Source organism: Erpetoichthys calabaricus, chromosome 7 (genome assembly GCF_900747795.2).
Source record: "Erpetoichthys calabaricus chromosome 7, fErpCal1.3, whole genome shotgun sequence".
Lineage (NCBI taxonomy): Eukaryota > Metazoa > Chordata > Cladistia > Polypteriformes > Polypteridae > Erpetoichthys > Erpetoichthys calabaricus.
The window spans coordinates 189133074-189154578 of NC_041400.2; the positions used below are offsets into that span (position 1 = coordinate 189133074).

At 40.5% G+C, this 21505-nt stretch overlaps 1 protein-coding gene across 1 annotated transcript in view; it reads right to left on the reverse strand.

Annotated features, from left to right (window-relative positions):
* Positions 1-15478, reverse strand: part of leprotl1 (leptin receptor overlapping transcript like 1) — a 33543-nt gene extending 18065 nt beyond the window's left edge. Inside the window, exon 1 of the mRNA XM_028805845.2 lies at positions 15339-15478. Within this exon, the coding sequence (XP_028661678.1) occupies positions 15339-15354 (16 nt within the window). The 5' untranslated portion in view covers positions 15355-15478. The remainder of the gene's footprint in view (positions 1-15338) is intronic.
* Positions 15479-21505: the final 6027 nt, after the last annotated feature.

Below are 21505 nucleotides of genomic sequence, written 5' to 3' on the forward strand. Positions count from 1 at the left end.
GAGTAATGATTATGAAGCTGGAAATTGGAGGTGTGATGATGAATGTTGTTAGTGCATATGCACCGCAAGTTGGGTGTGCAATGGTTGAGAAAGAAGATTTTTGGAGTGAGTTGGATGAAGTGATGAACAGTGTACCCAAGGGACAGAAAGTGGTGATTGGAGCGGATTTCAATGGGCATGCTGGTGAAGGGAACAGTGTAGACAAGGAGACGATGGGTAGGTATGGGGTCAAGGAGAGGAATGAAGAAGGTCAGAGGATAGTGGATTTTGCCAAAAGGATGGACATGGCTGTGGAGAATACGTATTTTAAGAAGAGGGAGGAACATAGGGTGATGTACAAGAGTGGAGGAAGATGCACACAGGTAGATTAAATCCTATACAGAAGAGTCAATCTGAAGGAGATTGAAGACTATAAAGTGGTGGCAGGGGAAAGTGTAGTTAAGCAGCATAGGATGGTGGTCTGTAGGATGACGGAGATTAAGAAGAGGAAGAGAGTGAGGGCAGAGAAGGATCAAATGGTGGAAGTTGAAAATGGAAGACTGCAAGGTTGAGTTTAGGGAGAAGGTGAGACAGGCACTGGGTGGCAGTGAAGAATTACCAGACGGCTGGGAAACTACAGCACATGTAGTAAGGGTGACAGCAAGAAGGGTTCTTGGCGTGACATCTGGAAAGAGGAAGGAGGAAAAGGAAACCTGGTGGTGGAATGAGGAAATACAGGATAGTATACAGAGGAAGATGATGGCAAAGAAGAAGTGGGATAGTCAGAGAGATGCAGAAAGTAGACAAGTGTACAAGGAGGTAAGGCACAAGGTGAAGAGAGACGTGGTGAAGACTAAAGAAAAAGCATATAATGAGTTGTATGAGAGGTTGGGCACTAAGGAGGGAGAATAGGACAGGTGGGCTACACAGAGGGGACAAGCTGGGAAAGATGTGCAGCAGGATAGGGCGAAAAAGGATAAAGATGGAAATGTACTCGCAAGCAAGGAGAGTTTGTTGAGCAGATGGAAAGAGTACTTTGAGAGGCTGATGAATGAAGAGAACGGGAGAGAGAAGAGGTTGGATGATGTGGAGATAGTGAATCAGGAAGTGCAATGGATTAGCAAAGAGGAAGTAAGGACAGCTATGAAGAGAGTGAAAAATGTAAACGCCGTTGGTCCAGATGATATACCTATGGAAGCATGGAGGTGTTTAGGAGAGATGGCAGTGGACTTTTTAACCAGATTGTTTAACCCTTTAACCGCCAACTCCCTAAATATTCCCCATGCCAGGAGAAATCTGAACAATTTTCGTTTTTTTACTTTACATTTATTCAAGCAGTATTTACCTGCTGAAATGTTTCAAATAAACGGTCAATCAAAGGACGTAGCTTGAACAAGCGGTCACGGTTTGGATCTTTCATATCTGGCTCAGATAACGGGCAGCAGTCCAGCTGAGATGCTGGGGATACACCCACTCATTGCCATCATCCGATGCGTCGTCATTCACAGTATCATGCAGCGCACGTTGCTGATCATCATTGTCGCTAAAATCTTCTTCAGATCTGCTACAATCATGATCAGAATTATTGTCCAAAATCGCCTGCAAAACCTCAATTGAAGTCAGTTTACGTTTCACCATATTCACAGCTTTCACTTTCGAATCACATCATGTGAGCGGCCAATACAACCGCAGAGTTGTCGAAATACAACGTAGTAATAATACCCACGCCAAACTGTCAGTTATACTACGCGCCAGGCATTCACATAACCACAGGCAAATGTGCCGGATAATTCCGGCAGTAAGACATCAGCAATAAAGCTACGATGCCGGATATATCCGGCAGAGGGCGGTTAAGGGGTTAATGGAATCTTGGAAAGTGACAGGATACCTGAGGAGTGGAGAAGAAGTGTACTGGTGCCGATATTTAAGAATAAGGGGGGTGTGCAGAACTGCAGTAACTACAAGGGAATACAATTGATGAGCCACAGCATGAAGTTATGGGAAAGAGTAGTGGAAGCTCAGTTAAGAAGTGAGGTGATGGTTAGTGAGCAGCAGTATGGTTTCAAGCCAAGAAAGAGCACCACAGATGCGATGTTAGCTCTGAGGGTGTTGATGGGGAAGTATAGAGAAGGCCAGAAGGAGTTGTATTGCGTCTTTGTGGACCTAAAGAAAGCATATGACAGGGTGAGGAGAGAGGAGCTGTGGTTTTGTATGAGGAAGTGGGGAGTGGCAGAGAAGTATGTAAGAGTTGTACAGGATATGTATGAGGGAAGTGTGACAGTGGGGAGGTCTGCGGTAGGAGCGAATGATGCATTCAACATGGAGGTGGGATTACATCAGGGATCGGCTCCAAGCCCTTTCTTACAATACAGAATACATGTGTGTAAATGAGAGGGAGGTCAGTGGAATGTTGAGGATGAGGGGAGTAGAGTAGGCGAAGGTGGATGAGTTTAAATACTTGGGATCAACAGTACAGAGTAATGGGGAGTGTGGAAGAGAAGTGAAAAAGAGAGTGCAGGCAGGGTGGAATGGGTGGAGAAGAGTGTCAGGAGTGATTTGTGACAGACAGATATATGCAAGAGTGAAAGGGAAGGTCTACAGGACGATAGTGAGACCAGCTATGTTATATGGGTTAGAGACGGTGGCACAAACCAGAAAGCAGGAGACAGAGCTGGAGGTGGCAGAGTTAAAGATGCTAAGATTTGCATTGGGTGTGACGAGGATGGACAGGATCAGAAATGAGGACATTAGAGGGTCAGCTCAAGTTGGATGGTTGGGAGACAAAGTCAGAGAGGCGAGATTGCATTGGTTTGGATATGTGCAGAGGAGAGATACTGGGTATATTGGGAGAAGGATGCAAAGGATACAGCTGCCAGGGAAGAGGAAAAGAGGAAGGCCTAAGAGGAGGTTTATGGATGTGGTGATAGAGGACATGCAGGTGATGGGTGTAACAGAACAAGATGCAGAGGACAGAAAGATATGGAAGAAGATGATCTATTGTGGCAACCCCTTACGGGAGCAGCCAAAAGAAGAAGATGGCTCGTCAATGCCTTAGGCAATAAAGTTAAAATAAAATGCATTATGATACCTCTTTAGTCTAAGCTACAATATGTTGCCAAAAGTATTGGGACCCCCCTCCAAATCATTGAATACCAATCACTTCCATGGCCACAGGTGTATAAACTCAAGCCCCTAGACATGCAGACTCCATCTACAAACATTTATGAAAGAATGGGTCGCTCTCAGGAGCTCAGTGAATTCAAGCCTGGTACTGTGATAGGATGCCACTTGTGCATATGAAATTTCCACTCTACTAAATATTCCACGGTCAACTGTTAGTGGTATTATAACAAAGTGGAAGCAATTTGGGACAACAGCAACTCAGCTACGAAGCGATAGGCCACATCAAATCACAGAGCAGGGACAGCGCATGCTTGATTGTGCCAAGTGTAAAGTTTGGTGCGGGGGGGATTATGGTGCGGGGTTGTTTTTCAGGGGTTGGGTTTGGCCCCTTAGTTCCAGTGAAAGGAACTCTTAATGCTTCAGCACATAAGTCATTTTGGACAATTTCATGTTCCCAACTTTGTGGGAATAGTTTGGGGATGGCAACATGACTGGGCACACACCAGTGCACAAAGTAATATCTATAAAGACATGGAGGAGCGAGTTTGGGGTGGAGGAACTTGAGTGGCCTGCACAGAGCCCTGACTGCAACCGGACAGACCACCTTTGGGATGAATTAGAGCGGAGACTGCGAGCAAGCCAGGCCTTCACGTCCAACATCAGTGCCTGACCTTACAAATGTTCTCCTGGAAGAATGGTCAGAAATTCCCCTAAACACACTCCTACACATTCGTGGAAAGTCTTCCTAAAAGAGTTGAAGCTGTCAGAGCTGCAAAGGGCGGGCCAACTCCACATTAAAGCCTATGTGTTAAGAATGGGATTCCATTAAAGTTCCTGTGTGTGTAAAGGCAGGCATCCCAGTACTTTTGGCAATACAGTGTATACAGGGGCTTAAGAGTTGATGATTAAAACAGCTGGGGACTTTTCTTTGCAAACAGATGCCTGTGAAGTGAACAACAGCTCAGCCTCTGTGCTGGCTATTACACAGTGGGCCGCTGTGCGCTACTGCTTAACTGTGCAGCTGTGTTCGCAGGCTTTCACATTAGCATGCATATAGATATTTTATATAGGATTTAAGTTCATATGTCAATGCTTGTTTAGGTATCATAATGATAACAAATAAAGTTACACCAGAACATATTAAACTAGTCAGCTTTAACGTATGTAAGAGTCAATTGTTAAAGGCTTTTTTTCCCCTTTCTTTCAAGCAGCCAGGAAGCACTGTGTAGAGGCTGTCCGCAGCATGGCCATTATCAGTGAAGCTGTGCACTACCGCTTACTGGCACAGCTGCCTATTATTCTAGCCATAAGGGATGCTAGTGCAACAATTAATCATTAATTGAATTATTAATTGAGAAGTCCAGTTTTCACATGTGGGTTCTTCTGATTCCAAGTTAATTGTAAGAACTGATTAATTAAAAGGCAATCGACCTTTAACAGCTCAGGAGGGGTAATCAGGTGATGCTCACCTCCAGGTGGAAAATATGTCCTTTGAGCCAAAGTTGTTGGTATGAGAAGATGGACTGGGAAGAAAATTTGTTATAAGAAGGTCTACTGGGAAGAAGATTGTTGTGGGGAAGTCTATGAGGTATTGTTATGAAAAAGTCTGCAACACCAGGGGGGTATTTTCCATACGTTGCTTAAATCATCCGAGATCAGATGCCTCATCTTGGATGAGTTAATGCCGGTGAAACTCATCCGGGATAAGTCAATTAGTCTAGCTGGATCTAATCATCCAAGATGAATGCACGCGCCCGAGGTGATTGAAAAGCCCATATATATTGAGTCTAGACAACATGATCAGCAAGTCTTTGATAGGCTGTAACAAAACGACAAAAGAACGGGTGCATTTTTTCACACAAGCGGAGCAGGACCTTTTATTCGAAGGATATGAAGAATTTCAAGATTTAATATGGACAAGGTAACACTGCAAAAGCAGCCCAAACCAGAAAAGACGGCTGGCAAAAAGTGGCCGACAAATTAAACGCGTAAGTAGTGTGCATTGTATTTACTGAATGCAGCGTTTCATTTCCTATGTGTCAGATTAATTATTATTTAATATGTCATAATTCCGGGCGGCACGGTGGCGCAGTGGGTGGTGCTGCTGCCTCGCAGTTGGGAGATCTGGGGACCTGGGTTCGCTTCCCGGGTCCTCCCTGCGTGGAGTTTGCATGTTCTCCCCGTGTCTGCGTGGGTTTCCTCCGGGCACTCCGGTTTCCTCCCACAGTCCAAAGACATGCAGGTTAGGTGGATTGGCGATTCTAAATTGGCCCTAGTGTGTGCTTGGTGTGTGGGTGTGTTTGTGTGTGTCCTGCGGTGGGTTGGCACCCTGCCCAGGATTGTTTCCTGCCTTGTGCCCTGTGTTGGCTGGGATTGGCTCCAGCAGACCCCCGTGACCCTGTGTTCGGATTCAGCGGGTTGGAAAATGGATGGATGGATGGATGTCATAATTCCAGATCAAACGTGAGCACAAAGAGAACATGGGAACAGGTTAAAGTGAAGTACAAGAATATACTTCAAACTGGTAAATACTGGTATATAACTATTTAAAGAATTGTTGACATAAAGATTCATATACAATATAAACATTCATTTTAAAGCTAATAAGAAGGCAGACAAGCAAAAAACAGGTGGAGGTCCACGCGGTCCAGACCTAACCCCTGCAGAAGAGTTGGCTCTCCAGCAAAATGCCCATCACACTTTTCCTGAGGGCATTCCAGGGGGAAGCTCCTCCTCAGAACCTGTGGCAGTATGCAGTGGTCACTTCATTTCAGGTAAAAGATGGTCACTGCATATATTTATCATTGATGTGTGCCATAGGTATGTTCCATACAGCCCTTTTTTTTGTTGGATCAGTTGCAGGGAATGTCACATCCCTAGAACCTGTGTCTGACCAACGAGATATTGACGCAAGTCAAATATTTGATGAAGACACTGTGTCTGATTATTCATCAGAAGGAGAGGTAAATTTTCCAAATAATGTTTGGTCAAACTCCACTCTGATCAGTCCTATGTGCCCCAATCACATTTGGAAACCCTGGGTAATGAGAATGTTAGGCTGATTGTGAGATTCTTTATGGAACTGTGGATGTTTTTGCCTGTGTATTACCTACAGTTGTGCTTGAAAGTTTGTGAACCCTTTAGAATTTTCTAGATTTCTGCATAAATATGACCTAAAACATCACCAGATTTTCACTCAAGTCCTAAAAGTAGATAAAGAGAAACCAGTTAAACAAATGAGACAAAAATATTATACTTGGTCATTTATTTATTAAGGAAAACGATCGAATAATATACAACTGTATATTATATACTGTATATATTTCACTGCCGTCTGTTTAGTACACAAGTATTTAAGTATTGTCCAGATCATCTAGGTTCATGCAGATGTTTTAGAGATTAAGTAGGGAAAAAAAAGGATAAATATCTTAAAGTATCTCTGTACTTACACATGCAAACAAACCATACAAATGCTCAAGAATGCCACAACTCCAATATTTGGGGTTAACCAACACACATAAATATAAAGCTTCCTCCCAATATAATTCTGGAATTACTATGGATAAACTGAAACTAGATGTTAACCGATGGTCCACCTTCTCTCTCACATTTGCTGGGAAAATTAATACTGTCAAAATGAACATCCTCCCTAAGCTGCTATATCTATTCCTCAGTATCCCTATATATGTAAACCAATGATTCTTCAACAAATTACACTAAATTATAACATCATTCGTCTGCAATTTGAAATGGCAAGTCATTGAAAAGGCATCTCTACAAAGAGAAAGTGGCATGGCTAGTGCCGGGCGGTATACCGGTTCATACCGAAAACCGTTTTTTATTTATGATATGGATATTTCTTATACCGCAACACCGGTTTAAATTGCCTAAACGATGTTCGGAACGTGGCGCAGCAGGAAACTGTTCAAGTGGGGACCTTTTTCACTGCTACACTGCTAAACACAGATTTGTTGCACTAGGGCTCTTTTTCACTGCTACACCACCAAATAGTGGGCGGTAGCATAGGTATATGGAGGACTATTTCGGACAAAATTAAATAAATAAATAAATAAATGATCAAATAAATTAAAGTTCTGTGAAATGTGAAAAATGGACAGAGAGCATTCCGAAACTGAAGCCGACGATAAAGTTGAACATCAGCAACAGAAGAACTTTTGCCGAAAAAAAGGAGTCACGTCCGTCGCCTAGAGATACTTTAGTTTTAAAAGGTCAGATGTGTAAATACTGTTTCTATACTACTGGATAATACTGCAAGCCAAGTTGTACTTGTTTTATTTGTTTTCAATACAGTATATATTACAATATACAATATACTTTATTCTCGCCGTTTATGTCAAGATTAAAGTCGACATGTTGACTTTATTCTCGTAATTTGTCATTAAAGTAGAACATCGTAAACTAAACTTCATCGTAAAATGAATATTTAATTTACTAGATTTTCTCAAACCCCGTCATCTATACTAATAAAAGGCAAAGCCCTCACTGACTCACTCACTGACTGACTGACTCACTCATCACTAATTCTCCAACTTCCCGTGTAGGTGGAAGGCTGAAATTTGGCAGGCTCATTCCTTACAGCTTACTTACAAAAGTTAGGCAGGTTTCATTTCGAAATTCAAAGCGTAATGGTCATAACTGGAACATATTTTTTGTCCATACACTGTAATGGAGGAGGCGGAGTCACGTATCGCGTCATCACGCCTCCTACGTAATCACGTGAACTAAAAACAAGGAAGAGATTTACAGCACGAGTCACACGCGGGAACGAAGGTAAATGACGTTAATTTTTGACTGTCTTTTAATACTGTGTAAGCATACATATTAACACGTGCAATTAAACGTGTGCATTTACGGGGTGATTTCTCAGGCTTAAAAGCTCACCTTTTATCAAACGCGGGAACAAAGGTAACTGACGTTGTTCACTGTCTTTTAATACTGTGTAACCATACATATTAACACATGTGCAATTAAACGTGTGCATTTACGGGGTGATTTCTCAGGCTTAAAAGCTCGCCTTTTACTAAAAAGGTAAATGCAAAACTATTTTCAATCAGTTTATTGAAACGCTCCCGTTAAGGATTGCAATAACATATTCGCAACATAAAAGAACGAAGTAGGGGGAAATGGAGGAAGAGCCGCAAACAGCGAAGAGAAAAAAATTAATTAAACAATTGAGAACGGAGCGAGTGAAGCATACAAGCATGTTCATAAGGGAAACAAAGCACGGTGTAAAACGTAAGTTTAAATTAAGTTTATAGAAACGCTCCCGCTGCGGATTGCAATAACATATTCGCGAGATAAAAGTTTAATGAGAAGACACGAGGTATAAACGAACCACACGCCGTGGCACAACGTTAGGGGCAACAGTTTCAACCATTCTATGATCTGCTTCTCGCAACTGAAAGACGGCACATGGCGGATGTTAGCCGACTTGCTGACCGCAACGTTAGGGGCTTCAACTATGGCGCTGACGCCACATCTCAGTGCCAACACTTTGCAGACTCTACTTAAAAGACACGCCCTCCTCACTGGACAGTTAAAAAGACCAATCAAACTAACGATGACATCAAGTATTACCCAATCAAAAGTAGGAAAGGAGGCATCTTCATAAAATGCGTGTGGGATGATTTGCATGACACGCTGCTTTAAAAAAAAAATGATAAAAAAAATACGGGATAAATCCCGTCCAGTATTGATTCAAAACGGGACGCGCAATTTCATTCTCAAACGCGGCACGATTCCGTATTTTAAAGGACAGGTGGCAACCCTACAGTGCCAGGTAACCACCCATACAATCAGATTGTGATTCAGACTAGGAATGCAATGAATGTAATTACCCCGATCTACATACAAGGCGAAAGTCTTGCAACATTCAAAGATGATGGTTTGGGATAATTAGTACTTATTAAGTACACTATGGAACATAAAAGAGCTTATGAAGCCTTGAACCGAAAAAAGCAAGATCTCAGAGATCATAAAAAAAAAAAAAGGAGGTAATGTCGTTTTACTCGCTGTAGATTTTAGTCAAACATTACCAGTTATTCCACGAGGGAGACCAGCAGATGAACTCAACGCGTGTTTAAAATCCATGCTTCTCCCACGGTCGGTTATATGTCGCGTGTTCTCGGGTAGGTACACCAAAAAATGTATACATTTAAGCATGTAATGGGCAAAGAAAAAATGAGGTATACCCGAAGGCACTGCAGTAGTACTCAATGTAACTTTACTTCTTAAATGTTAATGTTTTACTGTTTAATAATTTATACGCTTCTTATATATTGTTCAAATTCTTTTATCAAAATACCAGTGACAGCGCAATGCACGATAACATGGAGTGAATACACCATACGCATCTGCCCACGGTCGCCCTGGTGTGCGCAGATAGGAGTTGATTCTAAAATAAAATAAACATAAAAAGAGTAATACAATCATCACCCATAAAGCGGATAGCAGACGTGACGTATTATATGTGTACCAGATTTCAAGTCAATAGGTGAAACGGTTTGCAAGCTACAGGTGATTTAAAATCCTGGACAGACCAACGAAAAGCCACGGTAGCAAATTATAGAAGAAGATTTTACTGTTTAATAATTTATATTTATATGAAATGTGCTTCTTATATATTACTTCATATTCTCATATGATAATGATGTTAATGTTGTTTATATTGATTTCTATGTTATTGTAAGTGCATCTATGTGTGTATATGTATGTATGTATATATATATATATATATATATATATATAAAAAATATATATATAAAAAATATATGTGTATATGTATATATAATATATCTGTATATGTGTGTATATGTGTGTGTATATGTGTATATGTATATATATATATATATGACAGCAACACTCATAACAATGACAACACAATTACATTGACAATCATGTTACGTTATTTTTAAAATGTTTCCTTTACTTTTTCATAACCTCTTTAACACACTACTTCTCCGCTGCGAAGCGCGGGTATTTTGCTAGTAAGTTATATAGCACATTAAATGCTTTGTGTTAAGTGATTCTTAAACTGATTTCTTCTTGCACTAAGAGGAGGTGCCGGCAGCGATCGCCGCACAGAATACATTCACTTCATGATCTTCCTGCTCTCTGAACATTTAGAATGCTAAGATAAATACTTAATATAATTTTCATGGTGAAATGCATTAAAGCATGCACTAAAGCATGCAATAATCATATGGGGTCACGGCGGCGTGCATGCCTTGCATTTGCATGTTTTTCTGGTGGGTTTACTCGGCGCTTCAGTTTCCTTTCAAAGTCATGTAGGATGTGGGGTTTTGTTGTGCTATATTGACCCTGCTAGTGTATTTTTTGCTTGTATTCATCCTGCGATGTGCTGGCGACTCGTTCAGAGATGGGCGCAACTCTGAATGGATGGCACAATTAAACATATATAACGAAGATATTTTTAAAGTTCTGAACACTCCGTCGGCTAAGTTAATAACTAGTTTTAATTTCACAAAGACGTTTATCGTGTGGTGATTGGTAATGTGGAGAAAGAAAAAGGAAAGATAGGAACTGTGGTTTTGGTAGAGAGCAGGAATATCATGAAGTGAATGGATTCTGTGCGGTGATTGCTGCAGGCGCCTGCTCTTAGTGCGGAGGATGTCAGTTTAAGAAGCGTAGTGATTAACGACTGGGTCGGGGAACACTTAACACAAAGTATTTGATGTGCTCCATTAACTTATGATGGGGTTTGAGAAAATCTAGTAAATTAAACACTGATTTTAGGATTAAGTTTAGTTTACAACATTCTACTTTAATTATAAAATAAACTATGAGAATAAAGTGGAAATGTCGACTTTAATCTTGACATAAGCGTCAACATTAAAGTGGAAATGTCGAGAATAAAGTCAACATGTCGAATTTATTCTTGACATATAGTTTGTTTTTTTCTTCCGTGTCCATTTTTTTTTTTCTTCACAGTGGCCCTAATGCACTTCCATAGGGCTATACCACAAACAGCATTATAAATGCAAGTTGCAGTTTTATTATTTATGTATATAGCTTAGCTTGAACCAAGGTCCATATTAATGCAGTTTGCCTAAATGATGGTACAATTGGTAAAGATGTCATCACCAAGTTGCACTTGTTTTATTTTATTTTAATTTGGTGAATACTGTGTAATGCACCTGGGCTTGAAGCCTTGAAGTAATGGTGCAACTATCAGTAATACTATTATGTATTTTATTGTTATTATTTATTAGTTTAAATATTATGCAGTTTAATGATGGTAAAATTGTTTAAAAAGTCACTTTAACGTGTCAGTGGACAGAGATTGTTAACATTAACAGAAAGTGTAGCTGGTTTACAAAAAATATTTACTATTTATTCCTTTTCTAAGACGTGTTCAGTGCAATCCAACTTTTGACAAACACCTCTGGATATTTTACTAAGTCTAAATGCCTCTTTGGATGGTTGAAAATATGTTGTCAAAATCATAGTTTAAGCTTTTGCAAAATTTTGTTCAATTAAAAGGTTCTATATTTTGACTGCATCTGTCATGCAATGTGATTCCTTCTCTTTAGTGCCACCCCCTTGAAAACTGTCACTTTATGGGGCCATGCAAACCTGGATTAATACTTGTGTGCACATTAAAATGTCTTTTTGTACGATGTACAATTCTCATAACAGTCGAATAGGTTATTCTTAGCCAATCTACTGTAGTAATTGCAGTGGAAAATGTGGTTAATATCCACTCATGCATGGGGAAAAAAATACCGTCTAACACCGTGAAACCGGCAGAATTTAGAAAAATACCGTGATATAGAATTTTGGTCATACCGCCCACATCTAGGCATGGCACTATGCAACCTTCCCTTTTTATTGGCAGAAATGCATGAATTCAAACCTGCCTGGCTTGCAATAAAAAACAAATCCTGTCCTTAATCTTCCTCATATGCCCTCTCTTTGTGGTCCACTCAATTGTAAGCATGGCCAATTTACCAGCAACCATCGAGTTAACCAATTATAGAAAATATGGAACCAATGCAGGATATATTTCAAAGTAGAAAAGTTCTTATCCGCTGCTCCTATACAAAATAATCACCCTCTCCACCTTCTCAGTGTTTTGTTTATGCAAAATGACAGGGATTAAGACAATTAGAGATCTTTATATAGACGAGATATTTGCATTTTACAAACACTTGGGCTGCAAATTTAACTTTCTTCCCACACAACTTTTTTGCTATATACAAATTATACAATTTTTTTATTAAAAAGATATCCACCAAATGTTTCACATCTCACAACCATATCAATCGCAGAGGCTATACTGATTAGTCTTGATGAATTCTCAAGAGAGAATTTCAACATTATAATAATAAAAATGAAAGAATTTACCCTTCAAAGATCCAAGGGTACAGTGGTAAAGAGACCTTCCAATCGGCATCTCAGAAAAGGAGTGGAACTCAGACATGCACAGAATACAACTTAGTTCTGTTTGTGGCAAACAATTCAGAATTTAACTAAAGGTCTGTCATCAATCACATTTATATTGTTAAAAGTGTCCAAAATGTACCCAGGGCAAGACCCAACCTACAAGCATGGTCATCTAGGTCCAAATTCACCAGGCCAAATGTTTTGGGATTAGAAAATTAGAAGCCTCTAGACGAGAACAGGCCATTCAGCCCAACAAAGCTTGCCAGTCCTATCCACTTGTTTCTCTCAAAAAAACATCAAGTTTTGAAAGTCCCTAAAGTCTTACTGTCTACCACACTACTTGGCAGCTTATTCCAAGTGTCTATCGTTCTTTGTGTAAAGAAAACCTTCCTAATGGTTGTGCGAAATTTACCCTTAACAAGTTTCCAAATGTGTCCCCGTGTTCTTGATGAATTCATTTAAAATAACAGTCTCGATCCACTGGACTAATTCCCTTCATAATTTTAGATAGATAGACAGATAGATACTTTATTAATCCCAAAGGGAAATTCAATCATGTCACCTCTTAATGTTCTTTTGTGTAAACTGTAAAGGCTCACCTCTTTTAATCTTTCCTCATAACTCAACCCCTGTAGCCCTGAATCAGCCTGGTCGTTCTTCTCTGGAACTTTTCCAGTGCTGCTATGTCCTTTTTGTAGCCTGGAAACCAAAACTGCACCCAGTACTCCAGATGAGGCCTCACCAGTGTGTTATAATGCTTGAGCAGAACCTCCTGTGACTTGTACTCCACACATCAAGGCGCTATATAACCTGACATTCCATTAGCCTTCTTAATGGCTTCTGAACACTGTCTGGCAGTTCATATTGTCGAGTCCACTATGACTCCTAAATCCTTCTCATAAGATGTACTCTCGATTTTTCAGCCGCCCATTGTGTATTCAAACCTAACATTTTTACTTCCTGTGCAATACTTTACATTTACTGACATTTGAAATGTGAATTTCCCCTTGGGATTAATAAAGTCTGCGGTGGGTTGGCACCCTGCCCAGGATTGGTTCCTGCCTTGTGCCCTGTGTTGGCTGGGATTGGCTCCAGCAGACCCCCGTGACCCTGTGTTCGGATTCACGGGTTGGATAATGGATGGATGGATTAATAAAGTATCTATCTATTAAATTTCATCTGCCACAAATCTGCCCAAGCCTGTATGCTGTCCAAGTCCTTCTGTAATGATATAACGGATTCCAAATTATCTGCTAATCCACCTATCTTGGTATCATCTGTAAACTTAACCAACTTTTTACTTATATTCCTATCTAAGTCAGCGCTATATAAATGTAATGAATTATTATTATTATTTATATTTATTAAAAATAGCAGCAGCCCCAGCACTGACCCCTGCTGGTCACCACTCTTAACATCTGCCAATTCTGATGAGGTTCCTCGCACCATCACCCTCTGCTTCCTGTGTCTGAGCCAATTCTGCACCCATCTACATAAATCACCCTGAACTGCCACTTATTTTAATTTGTTGCCCAACCTCTCATGTGGCACCTCATCAAATGCTTTCTGATTGCAGCAAATTAACATCATTTTGAATAAAAATCTTTATATACTTCTCAGTCAGCCTCGGGATAACAATCACTCCAAATATATTCCCGGCGATATGTGGTGTACTACTGGATGGCATGAAAGTGCATTGTGATGAGTTAATTGTTACTGCCTATATCACAAAGAAGAATCTCAATGCACCATTTATAACTCTAAAGCAATGTTCTGTGTTATCTCAGATTAGAAGAGAAATCAAACTGTTTCTCAGTGCAGAAGTACAAAATTTATAAAACATGGCAAGAATTTATTATTACTTTGTAATACAGTAATCATGCTGGACCTGTGATCGGACCTGTCATGCTGTATTAATTGTTTTATCTTTTTTTTTTTTTAAGCTACGAGTTTTTGTTTGTTTTTTTTTGATTAGTTCGATCTTTTCTCTTAGGTGGGGTTAAATTTTGTATTTTGTTTCTACTTCATAAGTAATTAGCTGTATCTGTTAAGTTGTCTGACCGTGCAGAATAGCGTTGTAATGATCTGGTTTTTGAAAATAAGGATTTAAAAAAAAAAAGAATGCGCAAACACACTAAGAAAAAACGCTAAAAGAAAAAATTAATGTGCATCGGCGAATCACTGTGGACATCATGTGATCCTTTAGCAAAAACAAAAGTGATACATTGTTCCCAGTAGAAGTAATAGGTCCCAAAGGCAGCAGGGCGAGTCTCCCGGTTACTAATGCATTTACTTTACGAAGGTGGCCGTTAAGAATGAAAACTAATTTGTGGAAGCGTCAATTACACCGTAACATGAAGTATGTGATAAAACATTTTACAATAGACGACTACTCGGTGAATATAGCGATGTTAAATTAAAAATGGGAGTTTTTCTTGGTTCAGGGACAAGAATTTACATCTCGTTAATTGCTCGTTATTGTTTTGAAAAGTGTCTTAAGATGGGTCTCGTATAATGCTCTAATGTGAATAAAATACCAATCGACTATTAGTTTTTATAGCACACGCAGTGAAAGCATTATATTTATAGTTATATAAAAACGGAAACACAGTTAACCTCACATATTTTCATCTTTTCCTGCCCTGACTGTAGTCACTGTATTGATTTGCAGGTGCTGGCCTGTGCTTTATTCGCCTGCATGGATGTGCTTTTATTCGTCTTTTACTAGAATGAAACCATTTCTGTGCGATACATCTAATATTACAAACAACAAGCTACTCTTTACAAAATGTAGGAAAATCGTCACTCACCTTTAATTCCGGCCATTTTTACACAACATGAAACAGAAGCAGACAACAGCTGATACCAACATCCACTTTAGTTTGGTCTTCTCGCGCAACGCGCAAAAGCCCCGCGGTCCTTCTCCAATGCGCATGTCTAACTCCCGCGGCGGCGCATGCGGTCTGGCGTAAAAAGGTGCCGTTTTCACTTGGTGCGCATGTACGTGTCTGGCGTTGGCGCATGCGCAGAAACACAGACGCCTGAGTGAGCTCATCGCTTACCTTCAGTTTGAACTGCTGAGGAGGGTTGCAGCGGTTTTGTTTTTTTTAAAGCTATTAGCCAAACTGTTATTTTAAAGTCGTAACGTTAAACATTTTTGCAGTGATACAGAGACTCTAAATGATGCTGAGTCATTTGCGTGTTTCTAGTTATATACTTTAAAAAAAAATCAGTTACAATATTAAGTACATGGCACTTCATTTCATGTTGATTTTATAGATGATTTTTGAGTTATTTAACATGTACCAATTAACGAGTCGAAGAGCGGGAGTCCAAATCGGGCTTGGTCGTCAGTGTCACCTGTTCCGAGATATAAATGATTAATGAATAGTGTAATTTAACTCTTAAAAAGTTGTACATAATAAACCGGTTACAATAGATAGGTAGATCTTTATTGTCATTGTCACTTTTACAAAGGAACAACGAAATTGAAGGTGCAATCGACTCAGTGTGAGGAATAAGAGTTAAAAAGACAAGAAGAGAGAAAATAATAACAAACCGAATAGTAATAAATATACAAATTGCACTTGTTGACTTAAGGTTTATATTGCACATTGGTAGAATAATATGGAGCAGTTTTATTCTGAGTTCAGGGCCATGATTGCTTTCGGATAAAAGCAATAACGGGACAACTTTCAATGAAACCAAGTACGTAAAACGTATTATAAAACTAAAGAACATTCAGGGATGCTTTCCTGTTCATTATAAACGGGGTTATTTATATATCTCTGTACAGTGTAAGTGAATGGCACAGGGTCATGAGGTCACTTGTGAAGACTGAACTCATGTCCATGTGGTTTGGGGCCACAAATCTTTAGTCACTGGCCTGCGTTTTAAAAAGTCAAATACAAATAAATACTTCTTTCAGAGCTGCTGCCTCAGAGCTTCATTTACCTACTTTACCAGTTGTACAGTATCTCACAAAAGTGAGTACACCCCTCACATTTTTGTAAATATTTTATTCTATCTTTTCATGGGACAACACTGACAATATGACACTTTGACACAATGTAAAGTAGTCCGTGTACAGCTTGTTTAACAGTTTACATTTGCTGTCCCCTCAAAATAACTCAACACACAGCCGTTAATGTCTAAACCACTGGCAACAAAAGTGAGTACACCCCTAAGTGAAAAATGTCCAGATTGTGCCCAAAGTGTCGATATTTTGTGTGGCCACCATTACTTTCCAACACTGCCTTAACTCTCTTGGGGCATGGAGTTCACTGGAGCTTCACAAGTTGTCACTGGAATCCTCCTCCATGATGACATCACGGAGCTGGTGGATGTTAGAGACCTTGTGCTCCTCCACCTTCCCCACAGATGGTCAATAGGGTTTAGGTCTGGAGACATGCTTGGCCAGTCCAGCACCTTTACCCTCAGTTTCTTTAGCAAGGCAGTGGTCGTCTTGGAGGTGTGTTTGGGGTTGTTATCATGTTGGAATACTGCCCTGCGGCCCAGTTTCCGAAGGGAGGGGATCATGCTCTGCTTCAGTATGTCACAGTACATGTTGGCAATTATGGTTCCCTCAATGAACTGTAGCTCCCCAGTGCCAGCAGCACTCATGCAGCCCCAAACCATGACACTCCCACCACCATGCTTGACTGTAGGCAAGACACACTTGTCTTTGTACTCCTCACCTGGTTGTCGCCACACACGCTTGACACCATCTGAACCAAATAAGTTTATCTTGGTCTCATCAGACCACAGGACATGATTCCAGTAATCCATGTCCTTAGTCTACTTGTCTTCAGCAATCATCTATAGAAGAGGCTTCCTTCTGGGACGACAGCCATGCAGACCAATTTGATGCAGTGTGCGGCGGGCGTATGGTCTGAGCACTGACAGGCTGACCCCCCCCCACCCCTTCAACCTCTGCAGCAATGCTGGCAGCACTCATATGTCTATTTTCAAAAGACAACCTCTGGATATGACGCTGAGCAGGTGCACTCAACTTCTTTGGTTGACCACGGCGAGGCCTGTTCTGAGTGGAACCTGTCCTGTTAAACTGCTGTATGGTCTTGGCCACCGTGCTGCAGCTCAGTTTCAGGGTGTTGGCAATCATCTTATACCTGAGGCCATCTTTATGTAGAGCAACAATTCTTTTTTTTAAGATCTTCAGAGAGTTCTTTGCCATGAGGTGCTATGCTGAACTTCCAGTGAGCAGTATGAGAGAGTGTGAGAGCAATAACACCAAATTTAACACACCTGCTCCCCATTCACACCTGAGACCTTGTAACACTAACGAGTCACATGACACCGGGAAGGGAAAATGACTAACTGAGCACAATTTGGACATTTTTCACATAGGGGTGTACTCACTGTTATTGCCAGCGGTTTAGACATTAATGGCTGTGTGTTGAGTTATTTTGAGGGGACAGCAAATTTACACTCTTATACAAACTGTACACGGACTACTTTACATTGTGTCAAAGTGTCATATCGTCAATGTTGTCCCATGAAAAGATATAATAAAATATTTATAAAAATGTGAGGGGTGTACTCACTTTTGTGAGATACTGTATATGTGGTGTTTTGTTCACTGAGTCCATTAGCCAATTTGCTGTAAAATTGTTGTATTTTTTGCTTGATCTGTACTTATTTATGTGTTTTTATTTCGTCTGTTAACTCTATAATTCATACATCGAGATTAGATTATACTTCATTTGTCTCCAAGGGGAAATAAAAAATTTTACATAAGTTAAAAAAATATATATAACTAAGCGGCTCTGCGCCCTGCTCGGTTCACTCGCTAACCCCTGGGCAGGCGCTATGTGCTAGCCACGTCGCGGTTCTGCCACTCGCATATGGGGATGTGGATGTACAATTTAAAACAGATTGTTATTTTCATTGGAATTGATACCTATGCATAACAGACCAAACTATTTTAAATTACAGCGAGTAATTAACCATAGTAAAAAATAGCAAAATGTAATGTGCCAGTGATGTTTTTGGCCGACCCACCTATTTGCTGTATCCTGCTCTTGTCATATTGTTGCTGATCCATACCACGTTGTGATGGATGAGCTGTGCGGAGACTCGGTGATTGCTGTGTAGAACTGAATCTCGAGCCCCTGTTGTAGATTGAATTTTCTCAGCTGTTGCAGGAACTACTTCCACTGCTGTGCCTTCTTTTATAATGGTATAATAATAATTCTTATATAGCGCTTTTCTCACTACTCAAAGTGCTCAGCAATTGCAGATTAAGGGCCTTGCTCAAGGTCCCAACAGAGCAGAGTCCCTATTGGCATTTATGGGATTCGAACCGGCAACCTTCCGATTGCCAGTGCAGTGGCACCCGCCTGGTATCTATGTTGGTCTTCCATGTCACATCTATAGTGAGAGTGGGAATCCCAGAAAAAGGAAGGTTTTGAGAAGTGTGGTGAGAGGAATTAATATTGCAGGGCCCTCTAAAGTCCAGTGTCATCTCTCCATTTCTGAGCGTATTTAGCTCCAGATTGTTCTCACCACACGAAAGAACCGGCTGCTCAGAGTCATCATCACTCCTGAGAAATCCAATGATGATTGGTTTTGTCTGCATGTTCAATGACTTTGACTGAGGAGTCCATAGAGGTGCAGTCATTAGAGAAGAGGGAGAAGAGCAGTGGAGAGAGCACACATCCCTGGGGGGCATTAGTGCTGATTGAGGAGGAGCTAGCGGTTCACCTGCTGTTTCCTATTTGTTAGGAAATTAGCAATCCACTGACAGGTCCACCATTGCATGAGACTCTGTGTGTGCGTGTACATGTATACTGTATTTAAATAAATTGTGTATCTCAAAAACTACTCATGCAAAAATTCTGCAAATCTATAGGCCTGGTCCTATGACTGAACAGAGCAGATTGTAAAAACCTGGTTAAATTAAACAATTTCTGCAGCGGTTATCGTTAGACATCAAACTGTTTTTAAAGGAGATAAGTACCAAACTGGACTGAAACAGATAGGCCTGGAGCCTCACTGCAGACTGCTTATATTAGGGTGTAATTATTTGTCTCAAATATACTAGGATGACATGAACTTACAGGAATCTTAAAAGCAATTTAACTACGGTGGCAATATTTCCCTCTCATACATACTGTGCTAGTAAATTAAAAACCTTAGCATATCGGTGTTGATTGGTTTACAATTTAATGGTGGAGAGAAATGAAAGCAAGTACACGCCACAGAGCCACAGATCCCGTTTCAATCAGTTTATAACCTGGGAACAGATGGACACTGCAGGGCTGGAAGTTGCAAAATTAGTTCATATTTTAAGAAAGGAAGAAGTATGGAGGTACTTAAAAGATCAAACACTCTGATCAGAGTCATTCATCCTAAGAACAAGACAGCTAATCAAGTGTGGGCAATGTCACATGTCCCAAAACCCCACATATGCATTTTAACATAAATAAGCGTCGTAAGACATTGACACACGTGTGACCATTTCATCTGAACGCTGAAGGGCATAATCTGTGAAGAACACTGACTGCTAAATCAAAAGTGCTTCCTGACTTCAGACCAAAATGCACCACCTCTTCAATTGTACTTGTGACTTCAAGTGTGTGATACCCCATTTAGTTTCAAGAATTATGCTGATTTGAACTGCACACAATACACCAGATTGTATGTACTCTAATGCATTATATGTCTCTCTCTATTTTATTTATATTATATATACTCTGGGGCTTTGCCTCCTGCTCACTTCGCTCACAAACCACCTCCCATCCCTCCCCCGGGTGCTACAGTCCAGCCACTTCGCCTCTCTTGGTAGCTGAACGCATGCTGAGGAAATGCGGTCTGATCAGCTGCTGTCTTTCTACTGCCGAGCTGCGTGTTCTGCTTGTCACGCTGTGCGTCGATCATTTGAAAGCCTGTACAGCAGCCGTGCTTTTGTCTCACTGCCTTGTCTTGCATGACGTTAAAGTGTCTCTCGTGGGACATCAAATTGTCTTCTGTGAAGATCACGTATCGTCTCCTTCCAAGCCTTCCAAGATATTTTTTTTTATAATAGAGAGATGTATACAATCATATGAAAAAGTTTGGGAGCCTCTCTTAATTCTTTGGATTTTTGTTTATCATTGGCTGAGCCTTCAAAGTAGCAACTTCCTTTTAATATCTGACATGCCTTATGGAAACAGTAGTATTTCAGCAGTGACATTAAGTTTATTGGATTAACAGAAAATATGCAATATGCATCATGACAAAATTAGACAGGTGCATAAATTTGGGCCCCCCAACAGAGATATGACATCAATACTTAGTTGAGCCTCCTTTTGCTAATCTAACAGCCTCTAGACGCTGTCCTCCTATAGCCTTTGATGAGTGTCTGATTCTGGATGGAGGTATTTCTGACCATTCTTCATATAAAATCTCTCCAGTTCAGTTCAATTTGATGGCTGCCAAGCCTGGACAGCCTGCTTCAAATCATCCCATAGATATTCAATGATATTCAAGTCAGGGGACTGTGATGGCCATTCCAGAACATTGTACTTCTCCCTCTGCTTGAATGCCTTTGTAGATTTCGAACTGTGTTTTGGGTCATTGTCTTGTTGGAATATCCAACCCCTGCGTAACTTCAACTTTGTGACTGATGCTTGAACATTATCCTGAAGAATTTGTTGATACTGGGTTGAATTCACCCGACCCTCGACTTTAACAAGGGCCCCAGTCCCTGAACTAGCCACACAGCCCCACAGCATGATGGAACCTCCACCAAATTTGACAGTAGGTAGGAGGTGTTTTTCTTGGACTGTGGTGTTCCTCTTCCGCCATGCAAAGCGCTTTTTGTTATGACCAAATAACTCAATTTTTGTCTCATCAGTCTTTGTTCCAAAATGCATCTGGCTTGTCTAAATGAGCATTGGCATACAACAAGTGACTCTGTTTGTGGCGTGAGTGCAGAAAGGGCATCTTTCTCATCAGCCTGCCATACAGATGTTCT